Source organism: Balaenoptera ricei, chromosome 20, assembly GCF_028023285.1.
Source record: "Balaenoptera ricei isolate mBalRic1 chromosome 20, mBalRic1.hap2, whole genome shotgun sequence".
Taxonomy (NCBI): Eukaryota; Metazoa; Chordata; class Mammalia; order Artiodactyla; family Balaenopteridae; genus Balaenoptera; species Balaenoptera ricei.
Window position 1 is genome coordinate 2,022,911 of NC_082658.1, and position 20,137 is coordinate 2,043,047.

Below are 20,137 nucleotides of genomic sequence, written 5' to 3' on the forward strand. Positions count from 1 at the left end.
CACACACACGTATATATCTATATTTAAATAAAAATGAAATCATACTGGCTTATAACTGGCCTTTTTTTTTTAAAGCACCAAGTCTCCTCCACTTTTTTTTTTTTTTTTTTTGGCTGGGCCGCATGGCTTGTGGGATCTCAGTTCCCCAACCAGGGATTGAACCCGGGCCACGGAAGTGAAAGCCCAGAACCCTAACCACTAGGCCACCAGAGAACTCCCCATCCTCCACTCTGTATTTGCCATTCAGCACAGGGGTGGCTCAGGGGATAGATGCCCCCAGGGAGCTAGTTTGTGTGGTTCCTGCAACGTGCCATCTTTATGAGTTCTAGCATGGTGTTAGGATGCAGGGAGAGAGGTACTGCCCTGGGTACCACGGATGCTTACTACTGCAGACTCGTATTATTCATACTTATTAATAAAAGGTAGCACTTACGAAAAGCTTACTACGGCATTAAATACTCACAGCTGTATCGGGGAGGCATAGCTGTCCCCACTGTGGAGACGACAGAGGTGAAGTGAATTGCCCAGGGTCACACGACCATGAAATAAAATTCCAGGGATCCGGATGCCGGTGTCCAATGCCCGTCTTCCCTCACCTTCACAGCCCAGGGTGCTAACAGGATTTTGATAATGGGTGGGAGTTTGCAGGATAATGATGGGGGTGGGAAGAGGGTGGGTGATGGGACCGCGCCCCCAGCCCATAGGTGGCGATGAGCTGATAAATGTTTAACAACCAGCACTCAGGAAAAAAGCCCTGATTTGCCCATTTCTGTGGCGTAAATACTCTCACTGCGGCTGAATTCAAGATACCAATGAGATGTCGCTGACCGTGGGGTTGGGGAGAGATGTGCGGTAGGACCGCATCACACGGTATTCCCACCGCACAGATTCAGTGGCCGCAAAGTAAACTCCAGGGCATAGATAATAGTAAAGTGTGGTAGAATAATTAGGATGTGATAAATCGTGCAAGTTTATTACCTTTGGGTTTTTTTTTTCAGTTGATTTACAATGTTGTGTTAGTTTCTGTTGTACAGCAAAGTGAATCAGTTATACACATACATATATCCACTCTTTTTTAGATTCTTTTCCCATATAGATTCTTTTACAGAGTATTGAGCAGAGTTCCCTGTGCTGTACAGTAGGTCCTTATTAGTTATCTATTTTATATATAGTAGTGTGTATATGTCAACCCCAGTCTCCCAATTTATCCCCCCCACCTTTGTTTCTAATATCATTTATTTAATGGTAAGTTGACTTCATTTAATTTTTAATGGCAGCCATGTTTAACAACTGGCCTGCAAAATTCCCGAAATCTGAGCCAGCTCCACCCAGCATACTGCTGCCATGTGGTATTCACCTGCAGATTAGGACAGGCATCCCCGCTGAGTGTATGCTGACGTGTGCCAGAGTGCCCAGCTCAGCCAGTGGATTGTGGGCTGGCATTAAACTCCCATTCGCTCTCTCAGCAGGATGTCCTGATGCTGAAATTGTGCACAACCTACATAACTGTACATGATCGTCTTTGGGAGATCAGGCAACAGACACTCTTAAATCAGCACCATGCAATAGCGCTCTCTGCAAGGAAGAACATGTTCTCTCTGTGCTGTCCAGGATGGTAGCCACTGGCCTGAGCATTGGAAATGTGGCTCAGGCAACTGAGACACCAGATAGAAGGATAGGGAAAGAGATAGACATAGATAGCTAGATAGATAGATAGACAGATAGATAATAGATATATGATAGATGATAGATAGATGTAAACTATACATAGCATAAAATTTTCCTTTTCAATATATATATGTATAACTGAATCATTTTTCTGTACACCTGAAACTACCACAGCTTTGTAAATCAACTCTACTTCAATTAAAAAAAATTTTTTTTAAAACATCTTTATTGGAGTATAATTGCTTTACAATGGTGTAAAAGAGTCGCGCTTCTGTCACCACCCTATGGACTCGCCTGAAGTTCCCCCCTTGCCCTCCCTGTGTCCTCTGAAAGATCCCCCACAGGGGTGGGCTGTGGGAAGGGGCTCCCTGAGGGTCCCTGCTGCTGCCCTTGACCCTGCCCCTGGCCTGGGAATGCAGGTGGGGAGCAGGCAGGAAGCAGAGGCCCTCCCAGGGGAACCTGCAGGATCAGAGCAGGGGCAGCCGGGAGCCTGGCCTCTACCAGGACCTTGATCTAGACGTTCCCAGCTATGGCCTTGGAATTCCCTGTGGTCCGTCCGTTTCAGTCATCCGTTCATCTCCTAGAAAGAGCCAAGGCTGGGAATGGAAACGATGGCCTGGACGCTGCGGAAGAGCAGCTGAAACTTAAAAATATGTTTGCACCGGACACTAGACTGACGCTGCCAAGAGCCAGGGCTATGCTCTCAGCCAGACCTTAGTTTAAGCCCAGACTGGGTCGCTTACTAACCTTGGGTAAGTCTCTCAGTTTCCCTGAGCCTCTGACGCTTCATCCGGAAGAGGGAACTTGGGGGGTTTTATGAGGATGAGTTCAGGCAACGTGAGTCATGTTTAATAAGCTCTCGGTAAATGCTAAAGGGCAGAAGCAAGTATTACAATTACTCTCAGTCTTTAACTAGCTTTATGCCCCCATTGCCTTTGCAGGCTGTAGACGGATGTGTACTTCCTGAGCACACAGGGTGGAAGGGGTTCTGGGCTCTTCTCTGAGGCCACGGGACCCTTCTGGAGAGTCACCTCCGGCTCTCTCGTTTCAGTGCCAGCGGAAGACCCTTCCTGCTCTACGTGGGCCTGGCCCACATGCATGTGCCCTTGTCCAGGAACCTGCTGTCAGCAGAAGCCGGGGGTCGAAGGCCATACAGCGCGGCTCTCCGGGAGATGGACAGCCTCGTGGGCCAGATCAAGGACAAAGTTGACCTCACAGCTAAAAACAACACATTCCTCTGGTTTACAGGTGAAGTAGTAAAACCCAGCCAGCCTCACTCGGCTCTAATGGATAACCCCACACACGCCCCACTCCAGAGCAGAGTCTGGGCGAGTGACCCTCTTCAGCTGGGCAGGGGGCTTGCCTGGAACTTGGGGCCCTGCTCGCGTTCGTTGGCCTGCGTGCTGAGCACCGTCCATCGGGGCCACCAGGGCTGTGCCCCTGGGAAGGCTTGCACGGGAGAGCGGGTGCCCTGCTGGCCCCTTGGGTGCTGATCAGGGCCGTCTGGGTATTGCCCTTAATTGTTAATGAGTGACTTTGACATTGTGGACCTCTGTAATCCTCGGGCAATTCCAAGAGTCCTTCTCTACCGTCTTCCCCCATCCCAAAGGTTGCCACCGGTCAGCAGGTCACGTCTTCTGGCTGAGAGGCGCTGGACTAGTGAGCTGTTTAAAGGGCCCACACAGGCATCACTGGTCTCGGGTCCCTGTCTGGAGCGAGAGTGGTGGACACTTGGGTTTGAATCTCTACTCTTGGGAAAGTTACTTTATTTATTTTTTATTTTTTATAAATTTATTTATTTTTGGCTGCGTTGGGTCTTCGTTGCTACCTGCAGACTTTCTCTAGTTGTGGCGAGCGGGGGCTACTCTTCGTCGCGTGGGCTTCTCTCATTGCGGTGTCTTCTTTTGTTGTGGAGCACAGGCTCTAGGCGCGCGGGCTTCAGTAGTTGTGGCTCGTGGGCTCAGTAGCTGTGGCTCGCGGGCTCTAGAGCGCAGGCTCAGGAGTTGTGGCGCACGGGCTCAGTTGCTCCGCAGCATGTGGGATCTTCCCGGATCAGGGCTTGAACCCGTGTCCCCTGCATTGGCAGGCAGATTCTTAACCACTGCGCCACCAGGGAAGTGCCGGGAAAGTTACTTTAACCTCTGTTAATCCTCTCCTTCCTCATCGGCAGAATCGAGCCGACAGTCAAATCTATTCCGTAGCACGTTGGGGCATCAGGAGGTGATGTATGTGGAGCGCTGTGTGCTTCACAGGGGCTCAAGAAAGAGTTGCTGGGCCTTCCCTGCTGGTGCAGGGGTCAGGACTCCGCGCTTCCACTGCAGGGGGCACGGGTTCGATCCCTGGTCGGGGAACTAAGATCCCACATGCTGTGCGGCCATAAAAACCCCCAAAAAACAAAAGGAAAGAAAAGAAAAAGTTGCTGGGCTGAAGATAATGGTAATGGAATTGCTGAGCCCATATCCAAAGGCAAAAGCCTCAGTGTGGGGCGAGCTCGGGGCAGGACAGCCCACCTCTCTGAAAGCCCATGGGAGGCAGCCCCCTCTAAAAGGTCCTTCAAGGGTAGGGTTGCATGTGTTTTCACAGGTCCTTTTTCTCTCCAGTCCCCTGCTGCGCACAGGGATGTGGGACCCGAGAGAGAGAGAAGCGGGCGGAAGCATCCTCCAGCCTGTTGACTGCTGCGTGTTGCTTTTTTTGGTTTCTAGGAGACAATGGCCCGTGGGCTCAGAAGTGTGAGCTGGCAGGGAGCATGGGGCCCTTCACTGGATCGTGGCAAACTCGTCAAGGTAGAGGCTCACAGCTGGGGTTGGGGCATCTCCCCGTGGGTGCTGAGTCCAGGCTGGGGCATGAGATCCGGCCTCTGGGAGGACCAGTTTATAGCCGGGTCTTGGGACATCATTGTGAAATAGGGACAGATTACTCACAGCCACTAGCTCCCAGAAAAGAAACAATTTGGAGCGGAGAAAGTTCATGTTCACCCGGGGGGGTTCCCTTTCCTTCCCTCCCAGGGCATCGGCCCGCTCCCTGACAGGCCAGTCCAACAAACACGCTTCACCTTTACCTTCATCCTGATGCCCTTGCTCTTCCTCCTTCCTTTCTTTTCTTTCCTTTTTTAAATGTCATCCCTCCATCCATCCAAACATTAATTCATTTCATTCATTCAAGAAATATTTAATGCACAACTATGCAAGGTTTCTATATGCATTATCTCTAAACCTTAGTGAAAGGCAGGTAGTAATCACTCCATTTACAGCTGAAGAATGAGAGAGGCTAAGTAACTTGCCTAGAGTCACACAGCTCGGGGGGACGGAGCCAGGCTTGCTACCAAGTTAAAGTTGGTGATCTTCCCACTACACCGTACTGCCTCTCTTGATTTAAACATCCTTCAGCCCTCAGCTCAGCGCCCATCTGCTGGGAAGGTTTCCCCAAGAGGACCTCACTCTCTGAAAGAGCAGTCCTGCTGGGGCCAGTTCGGCAGCATGGACCAAAGTCTTGAAGAATATGCATGCTGGACGATGCATTAATTCCTCTTTTAAAGAACTTGTCTTCAAGAAATAGTAAGCCCAGTGCGCAATGATGCGTGTAAAAGAATGCTCGTTGCAGTAGGTTTTTTTTGAAAAAATTAGTTAGACATAACCCAAGTGTCCAGCAAGAGAGGAGTGCTCAAAGAAACTATGATTCACGCATTTAGAGAAACACTAAGGAACCACTGAAAATGGTGCATATGATTGACCTGGAAACAGTTACATCAAATACTTTCCAGTGAGTAAAGCAGGTCACAAAACCATATGTAAAGTACGATTTTATTGTATAAAACTAAGTGCATGTATTCTCGGAAAAATCTTGTGAGAGGCAACAAAAGGTATCGATAACAAAAGATTAGCAGTGATTACCTCTGGGTAGGGAGGAAGGGTTTAAGTGTAGTTTTTCCCACTTTTTTTTTGTTTTTAACCAATTAAAAAAATTTGTTTTTAATTTTTTTAAATTAATTTTTTTTTTTTAGTGAAAAAATTAAAATAAAATTTTCAGAAGGTGCTTGTATCCGAGGGGTTCAGAGGTGGACTTGGCAAGATTACCCCCTGGGGCTGGGTTTGCCCTGCTGTCTGGCTGGCTTCTGACCTGTGGCCCCAGCTGTGTCCAAGTCGGAGGACACGACTTCCCTTTCATATTAGTCTGGCAGAATATTCGTAGTTACCTAGAAGCTAGAATTTTCGTGTGTCCCACAGCTAGCTGTGAGAAGGAAGTGCTTTACCCTGGCGTCCCTTGGATCAGATCCCTTGAGAACTTTCCAGGTGAGTGGCTGCTGAGTTGTGGCCACATCTCGTGTGTGGACATAAGTGGTGGAAGTCAGGAAAACGGGGTGCTGCCCAGTGACCAGACGACTTCGTCCCACTGGGTGCTGGCGTTCCTCTATGCATGGATCTCTCTGGCCCATCCAGTTCAAGAGCGCTGTAATTTAGTTCTGGTTCCTGGAGAGCTGGACCAGGAAAAGATGCTAGGACCAAAAGTGGTGGAAATGTGTCCGGTAGCTGCAGCCACAGCCTAGAGAAATACAGTGCCAACTGGGAGTGGTTTTTTTGCATTCGCTGATGATAATTCCTCCTCTCTGTACCTGGGGTACCCTCGGGCCAGGCTGCCATCTTCAATGCTCAGTTAGAAGAGCCTGGAATTATTTTTACTCTCAAGAGTAAAAGTCCTAAAGGCACAGAGACCAAGGTTGAGGGGATAAAAATCTGTCCGTAAGTGGTCCCTCTGTGGGGATCTTTCTGTTTCCTAAGAAGACGACCTCTGGTCTCCTATCTGAGGACCTGCCTTGTCCTTTCTCTTCTCCCGCTTAGGAGGCAGTTTTAAAATAGTGAACCAGTTTACGGGTGTGGACTGTAGCCCATTCTTCGCGGGAAGAACTTTATGAGAAACACATGTATCAGCAGGGCAGAATCCTCCTTTCCTTCTATTTCCTTCTACTTGTTGAGCACCTACTATGTGCCAGGAACTGTGCTCAGTGCTGGGGACACAAAGATCAACAAAGCCCCGGCTTTAAAGAATGACGGTCTAGAGCAGTGTTTCTCAGACTTTAACGTGTAGTTGGTCCCCTGGGGATCCTGCACCCAGTAGGTCTGGGTTGGTGATGCAGATGTCGCATTTCTAACCAGCTCCTGGGTGATGCTGGTGCAGCTGGTCCAGGGACCACTCGGAGAGCCACCAATTTGGGATATCCACATCTGGCGTCCTTCGAGTCTAGAACTTTCAGATCTAGACCAGGGGGTTATCAGGTGAGGTCCCAGGACCAGCAGCATCGGTACCCCCTGAGAACTTGTTAGCAATGCAGATTCCAGGGCCTCACCCCAGACCTACTGAATCCGAAGCAACGTTGGGGATGGTGTGGACAAAAAGGAGTGCAAGTTGGTGCAGCCACTGCGGAAAACGGTACGGACGGTCCCCCCAAAATTAAAAGTAGCGCTACCACGCAATCCAGCAATCCCACCGTTTATCTGGAGAAAATGAAAATACGAATTCCAAAAGATACATGCACCCCTATGTTCACTGCAGCATTATTTACAATAGCCAAAATATGCAAGTGACCTAAGTGTCCATCAGTAGATGAATGGATAAAGAAGAGGTGGTACATGTATATAGAGACATTTCTATTGAGTCAAAGACGATAAATAAAGGGAAGCGAGTGGCGGTCTGCAGGAACCTCCCCGCGTTCAGACAGTGCCAGGGGGGCCTCAGCGAGCTCTACTCCAACTATCTTGTTGGCCAAATGAGGGACCTGGGGCTGAGCAGGGCAGAGGGCTTCCCCGGGGCCAGCCATCGACTGAGGGGGCCACATGGTCTGACCACCACCCGGCTCATTCCTCAACCCACGTTATCACTATCCTCACGTCCTGTTACACCCGACTGACTGCTCAGCTGTCTGCAACGTCCTGTCCTACTTCTTTGTCCCCTCCGTGGTTGTCAGGGAGAACCTCATCAGCCCCTGTGACAGTCTGAGTCTTTCTAAATCTATGGGAGGCAGAGTGGAGAGATGGAGAGAGGGCTTTGGAGGCGTGATTCTCGACTCAGCTCAGGACCTGGTGCCCGGCGGCCCCTGCCCCTTCCAGCCCGGCGTCCTCCTCAGTGAGGGCAGTGGAGACCCGCCTCGCGGGACGGTGCAGGGCCAACTGGGACACTGGCCGGGAGGTGCCGCGCCTCTGCTACCCCCATGCAACTCCATCTCTTCACTCCCAGCCGAAACAAACTGGGGTGGGGGGGTTGAGGGTTCCCACAAAGAGAATAATTGGAAGAAATGCCCTGAGAAAGATTTTCCTGCTGAAGTACATGGGCACCTTAAACAACATAAGGATCACTTCCCAAGAGTTCTGGGCCTCTGGTTTGGAAAACTGTGCTCCGAGGCTGGATTTCCTTCATGTCAAGATGACACCCTTTGTGGGGGGCAGGGCCTTGCACAAATGTTGTGTCTGGATGTGGTATCTGTGGGACACAGCACTTGAATTTGTGGTGGGACTGGATCTGGTTACCTTTTTCTTTTCCCAGGAGATCCTGAAGACGCACTTTGCGGAGGGGTAAACGCTTCCCCTTCCTCAGTCTCCAAACTGGCTTCCCGTCAACCTCTCCTCACTGCCCAGGCCACTGCTGGGGGCTCCGGGAAGGCGGGCAGAGCCCTGGGTGGAAGGGGCATGGCCAGGGGGCCCGGGTCACGGGGGAGGGGCTGGGGGTCCCCCTGGACCACCTGCTCTTCTTCGAGCAGGTTCCTTGTCAGTGGGATGCCTGTGTATCCTGCTGTAAACGGGGCCAGTCTCGGGAGCTGGTGAGAGAGAGAAGACAGTCAGTGTTTTCGCAATGGAGCAGGACAAACAGTACCCAGAGCCCTGCTTCTTTCTCGCCGCAGCCGCCCCGGCGCATCAGGCCACACGCTGCCTTCCCCTGTGCCCAGGGCCCCCGGGCCGCCCCCCCACCCCCTTTCCTGGCTGAGCCGCTTTGCTCAGCTGATGTGATGAGGCAGCGTCTCTTGCAGTCATCCCTTCATCCCGTGCTGGAGAGAGGCTGCTCCACCGGGCTTGGCGTGCGTCCTGTCGGGGCGAGGAGAGACCGAAGCGGGGGCCAGCGGGCACAGCAGGGCCGCTGCCGACCCCGAGCCCGCGGCCCCCCGGTTCCCAGCCGCCGGCCCTCCCTTCCCTGCTCCAGACCTATTTCCTCTCCGGGACAGAACCAACACCTTGTTTGTCCTCTAACTGACGGCTCCTCTGTCTGGAAAATCTTTTCTTGTTTTATTTGAAGAGCAGAACTGTTCCTTCCTCCCCCCCGGTGATGAGGAAACATGCTGTTGAATTTGGCATCCTCGGCTTCTAGGAGACCTTGGTTGTCACTTGATGCTGTCAGGCGGTTACATAACCTTTCCCACTAGTGTGCTCTACATCCTGGGCCTTCTGTCCATTTGGGGCAGCGGTGGGACGGAGAGGGGTCGGGGTTGGGGGGACTGGGGAAGGGAGGGGGGGCAAGGGAGGGGCTCTCGGCCCCAGCTGGGGGCAGGGCCAGCTACTGGGGACCCAGTGGAAGTCAAATGATGTCCCCTGCCGGGCTCGGAAGTCCCCATCCCCACACTCACGGCCGCCCCAGGGCAGCCAGAGTCCTTGGCCCCAACAGAGGCCTGACTGTCCTGTGTTTCCAGAAAACTAGTGTGTGCGCTCTGGGCAACCTTGGCAAAGGCGTGTATTTATATTTAGAAATGAAGCCTGCTTCTTTAGAAGGTTATAGAACGTGTGCTCCTCAGAACACACGTGTTCCATCCGAGTCACAAATATAAATGCCTCGAGGGGCCAGGCAGGTAGTGTAAACGAACAACTGTTTGTTTTTGTCCATTGTGGCCAGCATTAGGGACTCGGCAAATCGGATCGAGGGCTCTGTCTAATGACATTCAAATTTAGTTTAAAAAGAAATACGATTCGTGCCAAACCAAACTGTCAGGGGGCTGAATTCAGTGTATGTTTTGCCAGCTTGCAGCTTCTGCTATTTTCTATCTGTAGGTAATTTTGTTTTGTTTTTGATCTGCTTGGGGTTTCTTTGGATGGCATTTATTGGGCGCTTCCGTGGCAGGCACTATGCCAAGGGACCTTGCTTGGAACTTTGTATACATTATCTTACGTCACTTTCCCACCATCCCGTGAGCCCAGTACAGTCACTTCCCCCTTCACGGCTGAGGAGACGGACGTGCAGTGACATTAAGAATTCTGCTCGAGGCCTCACCGTGAGAAGGCGTCCTCCCATTTCCCTTACTAATACTTCTCAACTTCTGGTCCTCAGAGACTGGTGTCAGAATGACTTGGAGTCAGACCCCACCCAAGACCTACTAAATCAGCATCTCTGGGTGTCCTTCTGGCGGCTCCATGTACTAAGAAGTTTGCCAACCTCTGTATTAGCCACACTGCCTTTCTGACTCAGGCAAGCATCGCATTTGGGTCCTTTCTGGGAAGGAGCCCTATTCCTAAGCGTAGGTCGTGGTGAGCCTTCCTCAGGCTGCCCTTTTCTCCATGCATCATGGAGTGGCATTTTCTTCTGTAGCCAGGGAAGAACAAGCAAGCAGTTTCATGAATCATGGTTCTGTTTATATTTTGGTTGCTGAGGCTAAATATTGATTGCTTTACGTAAGAGGTTCTGCCTTAAGTAGAGTCATAACTAACCGCAAAGGGCACTGAAGTGCGTTTTCATGACCATCAGACTTGCGCTTCTCAACAGAAAGCCAAACGCAATGGACCCTTTTGATGTGCCACTGCCGCTGATCAAAGTATGAACGTTGCTCTCAACTAACGAGTAGCTTTTGAAATTAAAAAGTGCCTATTTGACTTTGTGGACTTAACCATTGTTCTTACTCACTGTAACATGTAGGGTCACATTCACGCTCCGATGGCGCAAAGTTATAAAGCTGTGGGCCATATAAAACCTGTCATTAAAAAGCACATAAGCTACAATTAGTTTCAAAATGCATTGTGTCCACTTTCTGACTCTGCCCCTTGCTCTCTTCACGCTCGGCCTGGAACTGGGCGCGCTCTACATTAACTCACCAGGAGAGCTTTACAAGGTACTGGTATCCAGGCCCCACCCCCGGCCAATTTAAATCACAATTCTCTGGGAAAGGGACCTTGGCATGGGTATTTCTTAAAAGCTAGTGATTCGAATATGCATTTGGGGATGGGAACTGCTGTCCTAAAAGGTCCTAGAAGGTTTAATGGCTGAGGGTGCTGGCTGTGTGGTTAGACTTGGATTCAAATCCTGACTCTAGTGTTTCTTTGCTGTGTGACCTTGGGCAAATTACTTAACCTCTCTGAGCTTCAGCCTCCTCATCTGAAGAATGAGGATAACAGGACTTAGCTCACAAAGTTGTCCTGAGGATTAAGGGAGATGATGCCGGGAAGCACTTAGCATTATGGGTAGGTGCACTTAGCTTGGTGCTTAGGAGGGGCTCAATCAATAGGAGAAATTATTGTTACTGTTATTATTGTGGTTAACGGAGGATGAGTTTCCATTAGTAGGAGCAGGTATCACTGAAGGGCATCAGGGGACCAGGGCCAGCTGCTGTGGCTTTCAGTGTTTGCTGGTGCAGATGAACCACAACAAACACTGTTAGATGTTTCTGATAATCAGATGCTTGGTTATCAGGCATCAACCCTGGGGACCCACAGAGAATGCTGGTCGGATCTTTTAAAGTTGGCCCACCCCTAGCAGTGCCAATGAGATACTGGAATTTGGAGTGGGAAGGTGTCCACGCTCTGGGGGATATATTTTTTATAATTGCTTACCCACACTCTGGACTCTTTTAAGATAAATTCCTTTTGAGTACAAGGCTTGTGGGCATGGCTGGAATATATAATCGTGTCTTTCTGGTAAAGCCAGAACCTAAGGTACAGCCAGGTACCAGCTGGCCAGTCTTGACAACATGGAGGAGGGATTGCTCTCCGCACCCCAAGTGTCCACACCGAGCTGCTTCTCTCAGCCAACATTTTCCTCTCTTTGTCCCAGTTCCTGGTTCTTTGCAGGGCACTGTCCACTCTGTTGACGTATACATGTTTTATAACTGGCCGAATTCCTTCTAACCTCTCCAGCTTTCAACTCTCTGCTGAAATAAGGCAAACGCATTGACATATTTTTCTCTGAAAACGAATTAGGAAAGTTAATCGTCTGAAAAAGAACAGTACAAAAAGATTATGGCAAATGAGCAGAACCCCTAGTGGTGAAGACCAATTAGCAGATTTATTAATTAGGGGCTAGTGTACCCTTCTGGAAACACCCTGGAGTCGGGAACGCAATCCTGGTGCTGACTCTGGACTCTGGCGCCTGTGGCCCCAACACAGTGCAAGCCCTCAGCTTGGGCCTTCTGGTCGACCCTCAGAACCATTGGCTTGTTTCTTCGAATTGAAACCTTTGCTTTTCCTTAGCATCTGGCCTCAAAGGCTAAGCAAGTTCGTTTGAATTTTGTGCTCCATGGACTTGCAAATAAATGGACTCCATATTTTCACCCACCTATTCCCCAAGCTTCCGTAGAAACGCCCCTCATGGGTGGTGGTGGGGATTATCTGCAGAGTTCCCGCACGTGCAATGTTAGATGCTCCCTGCCCGCTCCTTGGCCTTCAGCTGAAGCATAAGTCATGCATTCCAAGGCCACGTGGGAGTGCGATTTATGCTTGCTGTAGCTCTGGAGTCTCTGTTCCATATGCGTGAATAATTGGGAGTGGGCTCTAGGTATTTATGGGCGGCGTGGCTCTGGACGGGAAGAAAGTATTTGAGACATTTTGGGCCAAGTCAAAGAGTTTCCCATTCGCCCCCCACACAACTCCACTTGGTTCCGAGAGCCCCACCCCTAAACATAAACGGTCCATAGACATGAGTTGTTTTGTGTATCGTTTCTGACTTCAACACTTGGGGGGACTCCAAAGCTGGTTATGAGAAAATTACAAGAATGCCGAGCATTTCTGGTGTCATGTGCTGGGCCAGGGACATCAAAGGTTCCGTTCCCTGCAGGGTGAGTGAAAAGTGACGCAGCCTTGGTCTTCTCGCCCCCTCCCTCCCCATCGTTGTTCCCGCCAGCCAAACATAAGGATGTTGCATGACCGTGGTATGTGTGAGACACACACAGCATTTGCCTTGGAAGGGCTCTCTACACGCTAACCGTGTGGAATTCCTGGCTCAGCTGGGATGAGGTCGGGGTGTGTGTGGGAGGGATAGGGATGGTCATGGTTAATTCAACGCAACACGTACTCAGGATGTTTCCATAAAGCATGACCTCATCCCTTCCAGCCTGCTGGTCATCGTTACACTGGTGGTCACTTTTGACTTGGTGGTTACAAAAATAATTCCTTTAATTACCCAGTGGAAATTCGTAGATTGCACGTAGATTGTTCTTACCACCCCCTGAGAGGCAAGAGGTCGGAGCTACCACAACATCGGAAGAGCTCATTCATTCAAAAAAAAAAAAAAAAAAAAAAAAAGGAAATCAAAAAAAGTAAAGTAAAGCAGAGTGAACAAAATACAACAACAAAATCTATGCCAGATCAGTTGTTGGGCAGATCGAATAACTGTGGGAATTTCCGCCTTTATCTCATTTCAAATAGTTTTATGTTTCCATCCTAAACATGATCTGTAGGAAGACACATTCATTCATTCATTTATTCAACAGATAGTTGTTGAGCACCTACTATGTCTCGGGTGCACAGGACTGATGCCAGTCTGTAAACAAGCCAGACAATCTGAAGTGGCCAAAGTGGCATGAAGACACTAAGTGACGTGATTCCCTAGAGAGGGACAGACACAGCTAGTTACGCGTGTTGAATCCGGTAAAATAAAAGCACGTATTGAAAGAGATTAACTACATGAATAAAAATAGCTCGTTGCTAAAGGAAGTCATTGCTTTGTTGGAATTATCAGAAGCTCTTAGAGAGTCCCCGTGGAGAAGGACTGTTTTCCCAGAGAACCAACTGTCTCCCCTCTTCTCACAGGGGGAAGTCCAGCCAAGCAGACCACCTGGGAAGGAGGACACCGTGTCCCGGCTCTGGCTTACTGGCCCGGCAGGGTCCCCGTCAACGTCACCAGCACTGCTTTGCTAAGGTACGAGACCCAAATTACCTTGAGATGTAGGAAAAAGTCATGGATGCTTGCGTAGCTAGAGACCTCAAACATCACCTGGCCTGGCCGGGTGTCCCCAGATACTTCCCGAACTCAGATTGTAGCAGCGTGGAGCTGCCTGTAGCAGTCGTGCAGTGGGACACTTTTCAAGCCATCCTCTGGGGGGCCTGTCTCTGGGAAGAGGGCGCTGGGGGCCGTCAGTGCTGGGTCGTGCTGGTGTGCACTGAGGACAGAGGGGCTGCAGAGAGGCCAGGGGTGTCCTCACCACGTTTGGCCTGGGCCAAGCTGACGGGGGTGCGGGGAATGGATCTATTGGGCCCGAAGGATCCCTTCTCTGGGGGTAGGGCAGGTGTCCTGGCGATGGCTCTGTCAAGCATGTCACTGGTCATCAGATGGCACAAGAAAGGGGTCTAGATGTTGACGTGCCCCCGAGGGGAGGGAGAAGGAAGCTGGATCCACCGGGCTGGGAAGGAAAGGATGAATCCTTGGGCGAGGATCTTCTTCCTACCTCTGGCAAAGAAGCTTCTACAAGGAAGGACGATTGTAAACGTGAGCACATCTCATGATTACTCTGATCTCCTTATTAAGGCAGGCTCAGGAGGCCATCTCCTTGGCACAGAACTTGGCTGTGATGTGCCATCCCGAAAGCAACACCACGCAGCTCTGCAACCATGACTTATAACGAGGGCTTCTCACTGGCCTGGAGGGCCCATCGTCTCCGTGGTTCTGCCCTGAATCCATGGACAAGGGGGCCCCTCCGTAGACACAGGTGCTTGCTCACACGCTCAGAGGTCTTATTCTGGTTAAAGACTAATTTCCTAGTTCCAAAGGTCCTTCACCGTTAACCAAGTGGGTTCTGGCCTAGAGAACACAGCCCAGTAGAGGAAAGCAGGCTTCACTGGTTTCCTCTAGCATCCCAGAGGGGAGGTGATGGGGAGAAGGCGGGGAGACTGAAGCCCGGGGTACAGGAAGGGTAAACAGCGGTGACAGCCAAAGTCGGGGGTGAGTAGGCACTGTCCCTGGCAGCCTCTGGGCCCCCAGGAACTCCCTGTCAGCCCCGTACAATCAGGGGTGGGTATGGGGACGGGGTGCTGCCAGCAGACGTGACAACAGCAGCTCCGGCTGGAGTCTGTGATGTCAGGCTGGCCGGGAAGAGGGCCAGGCGGGTGCTTTTCATGGGCCTGACTTGCTGCAGTCAGGCCAAGGGTTCACGGGCTGGGCTGGACGTGCCGTCTCTCAAGTGACATCACCGGAAACCAAGCTCGTGCTTCTCAGTTGAGAGTGGCGTTCTCACCTTCAGTCAACTACGGCTCCGTGATAAAATTGCATCATTTTGTTGATAATTCCGGGCTTCAGAGGTGACAACTGACTTAGGGGATATTTTGGTGAGTGTCCAAAGGAAGCCAGCCTTGGTACGAGGTAACATTTGCTGGGAATTTTACCAGGACACTACCGATACACCAGATCAGCCCCTCTTAGGATATTTTTGGTGTTAAATTAGTCCTGATTGCAGCAAGACAGTTTGTCTCCATACAGTTCATCCTCTTGCTATTTTCTCACGTGAATCCATGGAAAGCAAACTTGGGTGGAGCGCCCTGAATGCCAGGGCCCCCTCAGGGTCAAGTCTCAGGAGGAGGGTGGTGTGATCGCTCTTCAAGAAGCTGATGCTATTATGCTTCATGTTCTTGGAAGCCCAGGCAGACACTCCCACGTATTAGGTACTTAATCACCTCTTCTATCACTTAGTCTACTACTTTATTCCCCAGAGGATATACATCTCCTTCCAGATCAGAGATAACTCCCTCCAGCCACTCTGAGCTGAGGCCATGATCCCTTAAACCAATATCCCAGTGGCCCTACGGGATTACGGACACCAGAGAGTAAAGTTGATGTAAATACTCACGTGAATACAGAAAAAGTAGAAAGGTGTGTTAGGGGGTCAGGGGAGAAGGGGTCGACACTAATCCTATTGGTTACCTTTAGACGTAACTAGTGTGTTAATAATCAGGTGTGCACTGAGGTGATGTGATAAGATCAAAAGAAAGGTCTTACAGATGCCCTGGCCCCAAAGCCCAGTGACACAACTGCAGAATGGGGGAAATTCATTTATTCAACGGAGATGAATTGTTGGGTCCAGGTATGGGTCAAGCATGGCTCCAGGGACCGGGGATGTAAGAACGGTTACATGGGACAGAAGGCTTCTGTTGTTGAGGAGCTGACGTCCCTTCAGGAGGGCAGCACGTCTGGTGATTTGACCCTAAAATTCTAGAGCGGGGTATCTCAACCTTGGCACTGCTGACACTTTGGGCTGGACCACTCTTTGGGGTGGAGGGTGTCCTGGGCATTTAAGGACGTTTACTAGCATCCCTGGCCTTCACCCACTGGATGCCCATGGCTCCCCCAGCCCCAGTGTGACAACCAGAACGTCCCCGGGCGGCTCCAAGTGTCCCCTGGGGGGGACAGACTCATGCTGGTTGAGGGTCACAGCTCTCAAGTGATTCCTCTTGGTCATGGACAAAAAGGGGCGGGGCCTGCTCTGCCTCTGAGCTGGGAGGCCCCCATCTCTGTTCAGAACGGAGGAACGCTGTCTTGGAGGTTCTTGGGGCAAGCCTACAGCGACTCGACGGGTACGGAGGACTTGCAGTAATCTCATCTGAGAAACAGCTAAAGGTCTGCTTCGCCCGGAGAGCGGATGCCCCACTGGGGGACCCCGAGGCTGTCTTCCCATATCCCAAAGGCAGGCAGTTATGTGGAGGGCGATTCGGCTGGTTCTGGGCTGTCTTGAGGCACAGAACTGAGTCCCAGGAGTAAATCTGCAAAGAGACGATGCTCACGCCGGTGTCCTGTGGGCTGGGTGTCACCGCCCCCCGGCGAGGCCCAGCCAGCATCTCCTCTCAAGGCCCCCCGCCCGCTGCTTTCCCGTATCTGGCAGCGGGTTATGGGGGGAGATGGGCAGTGGACCCTCCCTCACCCGCACTCCTACGTCACTCTGCTCTGTAACGGACGCGCACGCTTCGGTGTTGGGGCTTCCTGGTGCTCTGGGGCCCCCCGTGCTCCCTGCAAAGTTGCTGCCGGGCCCTGCTGGTCTCCAGGAGGGACCTGAGGCCGGGGGCCTGGGGGACCTGCAGCCTCTCCAGTCTCCGCAGAGGGACTTAGGCCAGGAAGGGGTGGGCGCCTAGCTTTCCCGGGAGGTAACGCGAGCGAGTTTCCCGCAGGAAGGAACTTACAGCCAGAGGCTAAGGAGCTCGCTCGCCACATCCCAGGACCGTTCCCACTCTTCCACGGCCTGGAGGGGCTCTGCTCTCCTCTCCCTCACTCTAGGCCCGGAGCCCAGGCCCGCACACCCCAGTCTACACTCCAGCGGCCCTGGCCCGTCTCACTTCCCGTCTTCAGATCGCACCGGCCACTTCCCAGATGTAATGTCCGCGCTTCTAGGAAACAGCCTCCCTTCCGCCCCCGGCACCCCAGCAGGCACCCCAGGGCCATCGACACGTGCCCTGAGATCCAGGCCAGCCCCTCGCAGTCCTGCAGCTCCCCGCGTCCTCCTCGCAATTGCCCAGGCCCCACACGCAGCTTCTGTTGGCAATTCCTTGGATAAAAACACAAATATGCACACTTCCTCTGAAGAGCCTTCAGCGCCTTGGGCTGGCTGAAGCCGCGTGAAGAAAATCTTCTCACGGGGGCAACAGAACCTGCAGTGCGTGCCCCCCAGAGCCGACACGCTCAGCTGGCTCTCTTCCGGGTCGCCGTGCCTGCCTGGCCGCCAGCAGGCTCTCGACGGCCCTTCTCGTAACCAAGGCCTCCAGAATCCAAGGCCCACTTGCCCATCGGGGCCGGAGGCGCGGTGCTGGGGGCACACGACCTTTTCATTTTCTTTGAAACCAGAAGAAAAAACAAAAACTTTTAGGTTGAAGAAAAATGGCTTAATATTTCCTCTTTATATATTTATCTTTTTAATTTTTTTTAGTTTATTTATTTATTTTTGGCTGTGTTGGGTCTTCGTTTCTGTGCGAGGGCTTTCTCTAGTTGCGGCGAGCGGGGGCCACTCTTCATCGCGGTGCGCGGGCCTCTCACTGTCGCGGCCTCTCTTGTTGCGGAGCACAGGCTCCAGACGCGCAGGCTCAGTAGTTGTGGCTCACGGGCCCAGTTGCTCCGCGGCATGTGGGATCTTCCCAGACCAGGGCTCGAACCCATGTCCGCTGCATTGGCAGGCAGATTCTCAACCACTGCGCCACCAGGCAAGCCCCTATATTTATCTTTATGTCAACAGAATTGTAAAATATAATTTTGAGTATTTTATATGGAATAAGGAACCACAAAGGCAAACGGACTGAGGTTCCATGAAAGTCGGAACGCGCCTTCCCAGGTATTAGAATGAACTGTGGAAACTTGAAACTTAGGTTTGGGGTTTTTTGGTCTCTTTCCCCAAGGTTGCCAAGATTCCTGGGACCAATTTCTTAGGGAGGGTTTGGAGTAGCGGGGTCCCTTTGGTAGCCTTTGCAGGGCTGATGCTTTCTCCAAGTTCACACAGGGGCCCAGGGTCTGGGGCTGTGTGTCCCGGGAGGATCTCCCTCCTCCAGGGCTCCCCTCGGGGGCTTGGTTTCCTCCTTTACGTAAGGAAGGACTTTCTGGTAGCCTGAGCTTGGACTGGCAAGTCCTGGAGATACAGAAGCTTTTCTCACGGACCCGAGCTTTCCTCTGTGCTCTGGAGGCTCCTGCCCGATTCTGAGACACGAGGACTCCATGAACATTAGACTCCGTGCTGTATAATGAAGATGCCAAGCCTCACGATGACGGAGGGGGGAATAAGACGGGAAAAGAAAATGTACCACACCCCCCCCAAATCTAAGGCAGATCCTGTTCTTCTGGCACCGACCTGACCCCTCTGGGAGGCACGCCTCTCTTAGGGGTGCAACTGAGAGAAAGCGCCGAAGCAGCCGTACCAGCCGCCCCGGCCTCTTCAGCCTGCATTGCAGTCCTCCGGACTGCCTGGTTTGTGGCAGGGACCTTGGACTCTGGACAGGTTTCTGGACTGTTCTGTACTCCGCAAGGGCTTACTGCGTACTTCTTGCACTTGCCTGTGCGTGGGGTGCCAGCTCCTGGAGCGTGCATCGCAAGAGATAAGCCACCGGCTCTGTGGACTGTGGAAGCCAGAGGCAGACCAGAGACGCTCTGTACCGTAGTCGAGGGAGAGATCCTGCTTGGGGCTGTAGACAGAGCCCCGGAGCAGAGGAGAAGGGGAGGCGGGCACGTGGCAGGTCCCTTCCGCGGCCCATCTTGGGGGGCGAGCCTCCGCTCCCCGGACCCTGGGCTGGGGAAGCAGCAGGTGGGGCCTGGAGGCCTCCCCACGAGCCCAGCCTCAGGTGGACCCTCTTTCCCGGGATGTCCAGCCTCGTGCGGGCCTGGCCCTCTGGCTCCGTCGAGTCCCACCGACTCTCCGTTAGCCTGGCCCTCAGATAAACAGCTCTGTCCTTGCCGAAGAGTTTTTGTCTGACCTGAGCACAGCAGGCTGGAGGGAGATGTGCCCTAGAGTAGAGGGAAATGGTACCACGTGACTTCAAAGAAAATCAAATTCACAAAATCCACCAACGTGTTCACAGTGGCTGCCTTCGGGTGAGGGGCTGTGTGTGTGCTGCTTCTTCATATTTCTGGATGTTATGCTTTTTCCCACCCTGAACACTGACTATTTTGTGACAGGAATAAAAGAGCTAAATGAAAGCGGATGGAATGTGTCACACATGACGGCATTCTAGACAAAGACTAGCTATTTGCGACACGGAGACCCAGGGTGGGAAAAATGAAGGAAATGTTCTCTTGCAGACACCTGTCACACACTGTTCCCTCTCAGCGGGTGGCAGTGGCCTAGGTGGTGACAGGTAGAGCCCCTTGGTTCTTTTTTTTTTTTTAACTTTTATTTTATGTATTTATTTTTAAATTAATTTTTATTGGAGTATAGTTGATTTATAATGTTGTGTTAGTTTCAGGTGTACAGCAAAGTGAATCGATTATACATATACATATATCCACTCCTTTTTAGATTTTTTTGGCATTTAGGTCACCACAGAGCATGGAGTAGAGTTCCCTGTGCTATACAGTAGGCTCTCATTAGTTATCTATTTTATACATAGTATCAATAGTGTGTATGTCAGTCCCAATCTCCCAGTTCATCCCACCACCCCCCTCCCCGCCTTGGTAACCATAAGTTTGTTCTCTACATCTGTGACTTTATTTCTGCTCTGCCGATAAGTTCATCTGTACCGTTTTTCTAGATTCCACATGTAAGCAATATTACACGATATTTGTTTTTCTCTTTCTGACTTACTTCACTCTGTATGACGGTCCCTAGGTCCATCCA

General features: G+C 51.5%; 1 protein-coding gene across 2 annotated transcripts in view; it reads left to right on the forward strand.

Annotated features, from left to right (window-relative positions):
* The window catches only part of ARSG (arylsulfatase G), a 116,146-nt gene that overhangs the window by 80,728 nt on the left and 15,281 nt on the right, over positions 1-20,137 (forward strand). For both annotated transcript variants that reach the window (XM_059908522.1, XM_059908523.1), the window contains 3 exons: positions 2,720-2,916; positions 4,371-4,451; positions 13,656-13,764. In XM_059908522.1, coding sequence (XP_059764505.1) covers positions 2,720-2,916; positions 4,371-4,451; positions 13,656-13,764 — 387 coding nt within the window. The remainder of the gene's footprint in view (positions 1-2,719; positions 2,917-4,370; positions 4,452-13,655; positions 13,765-20,137) is intronic.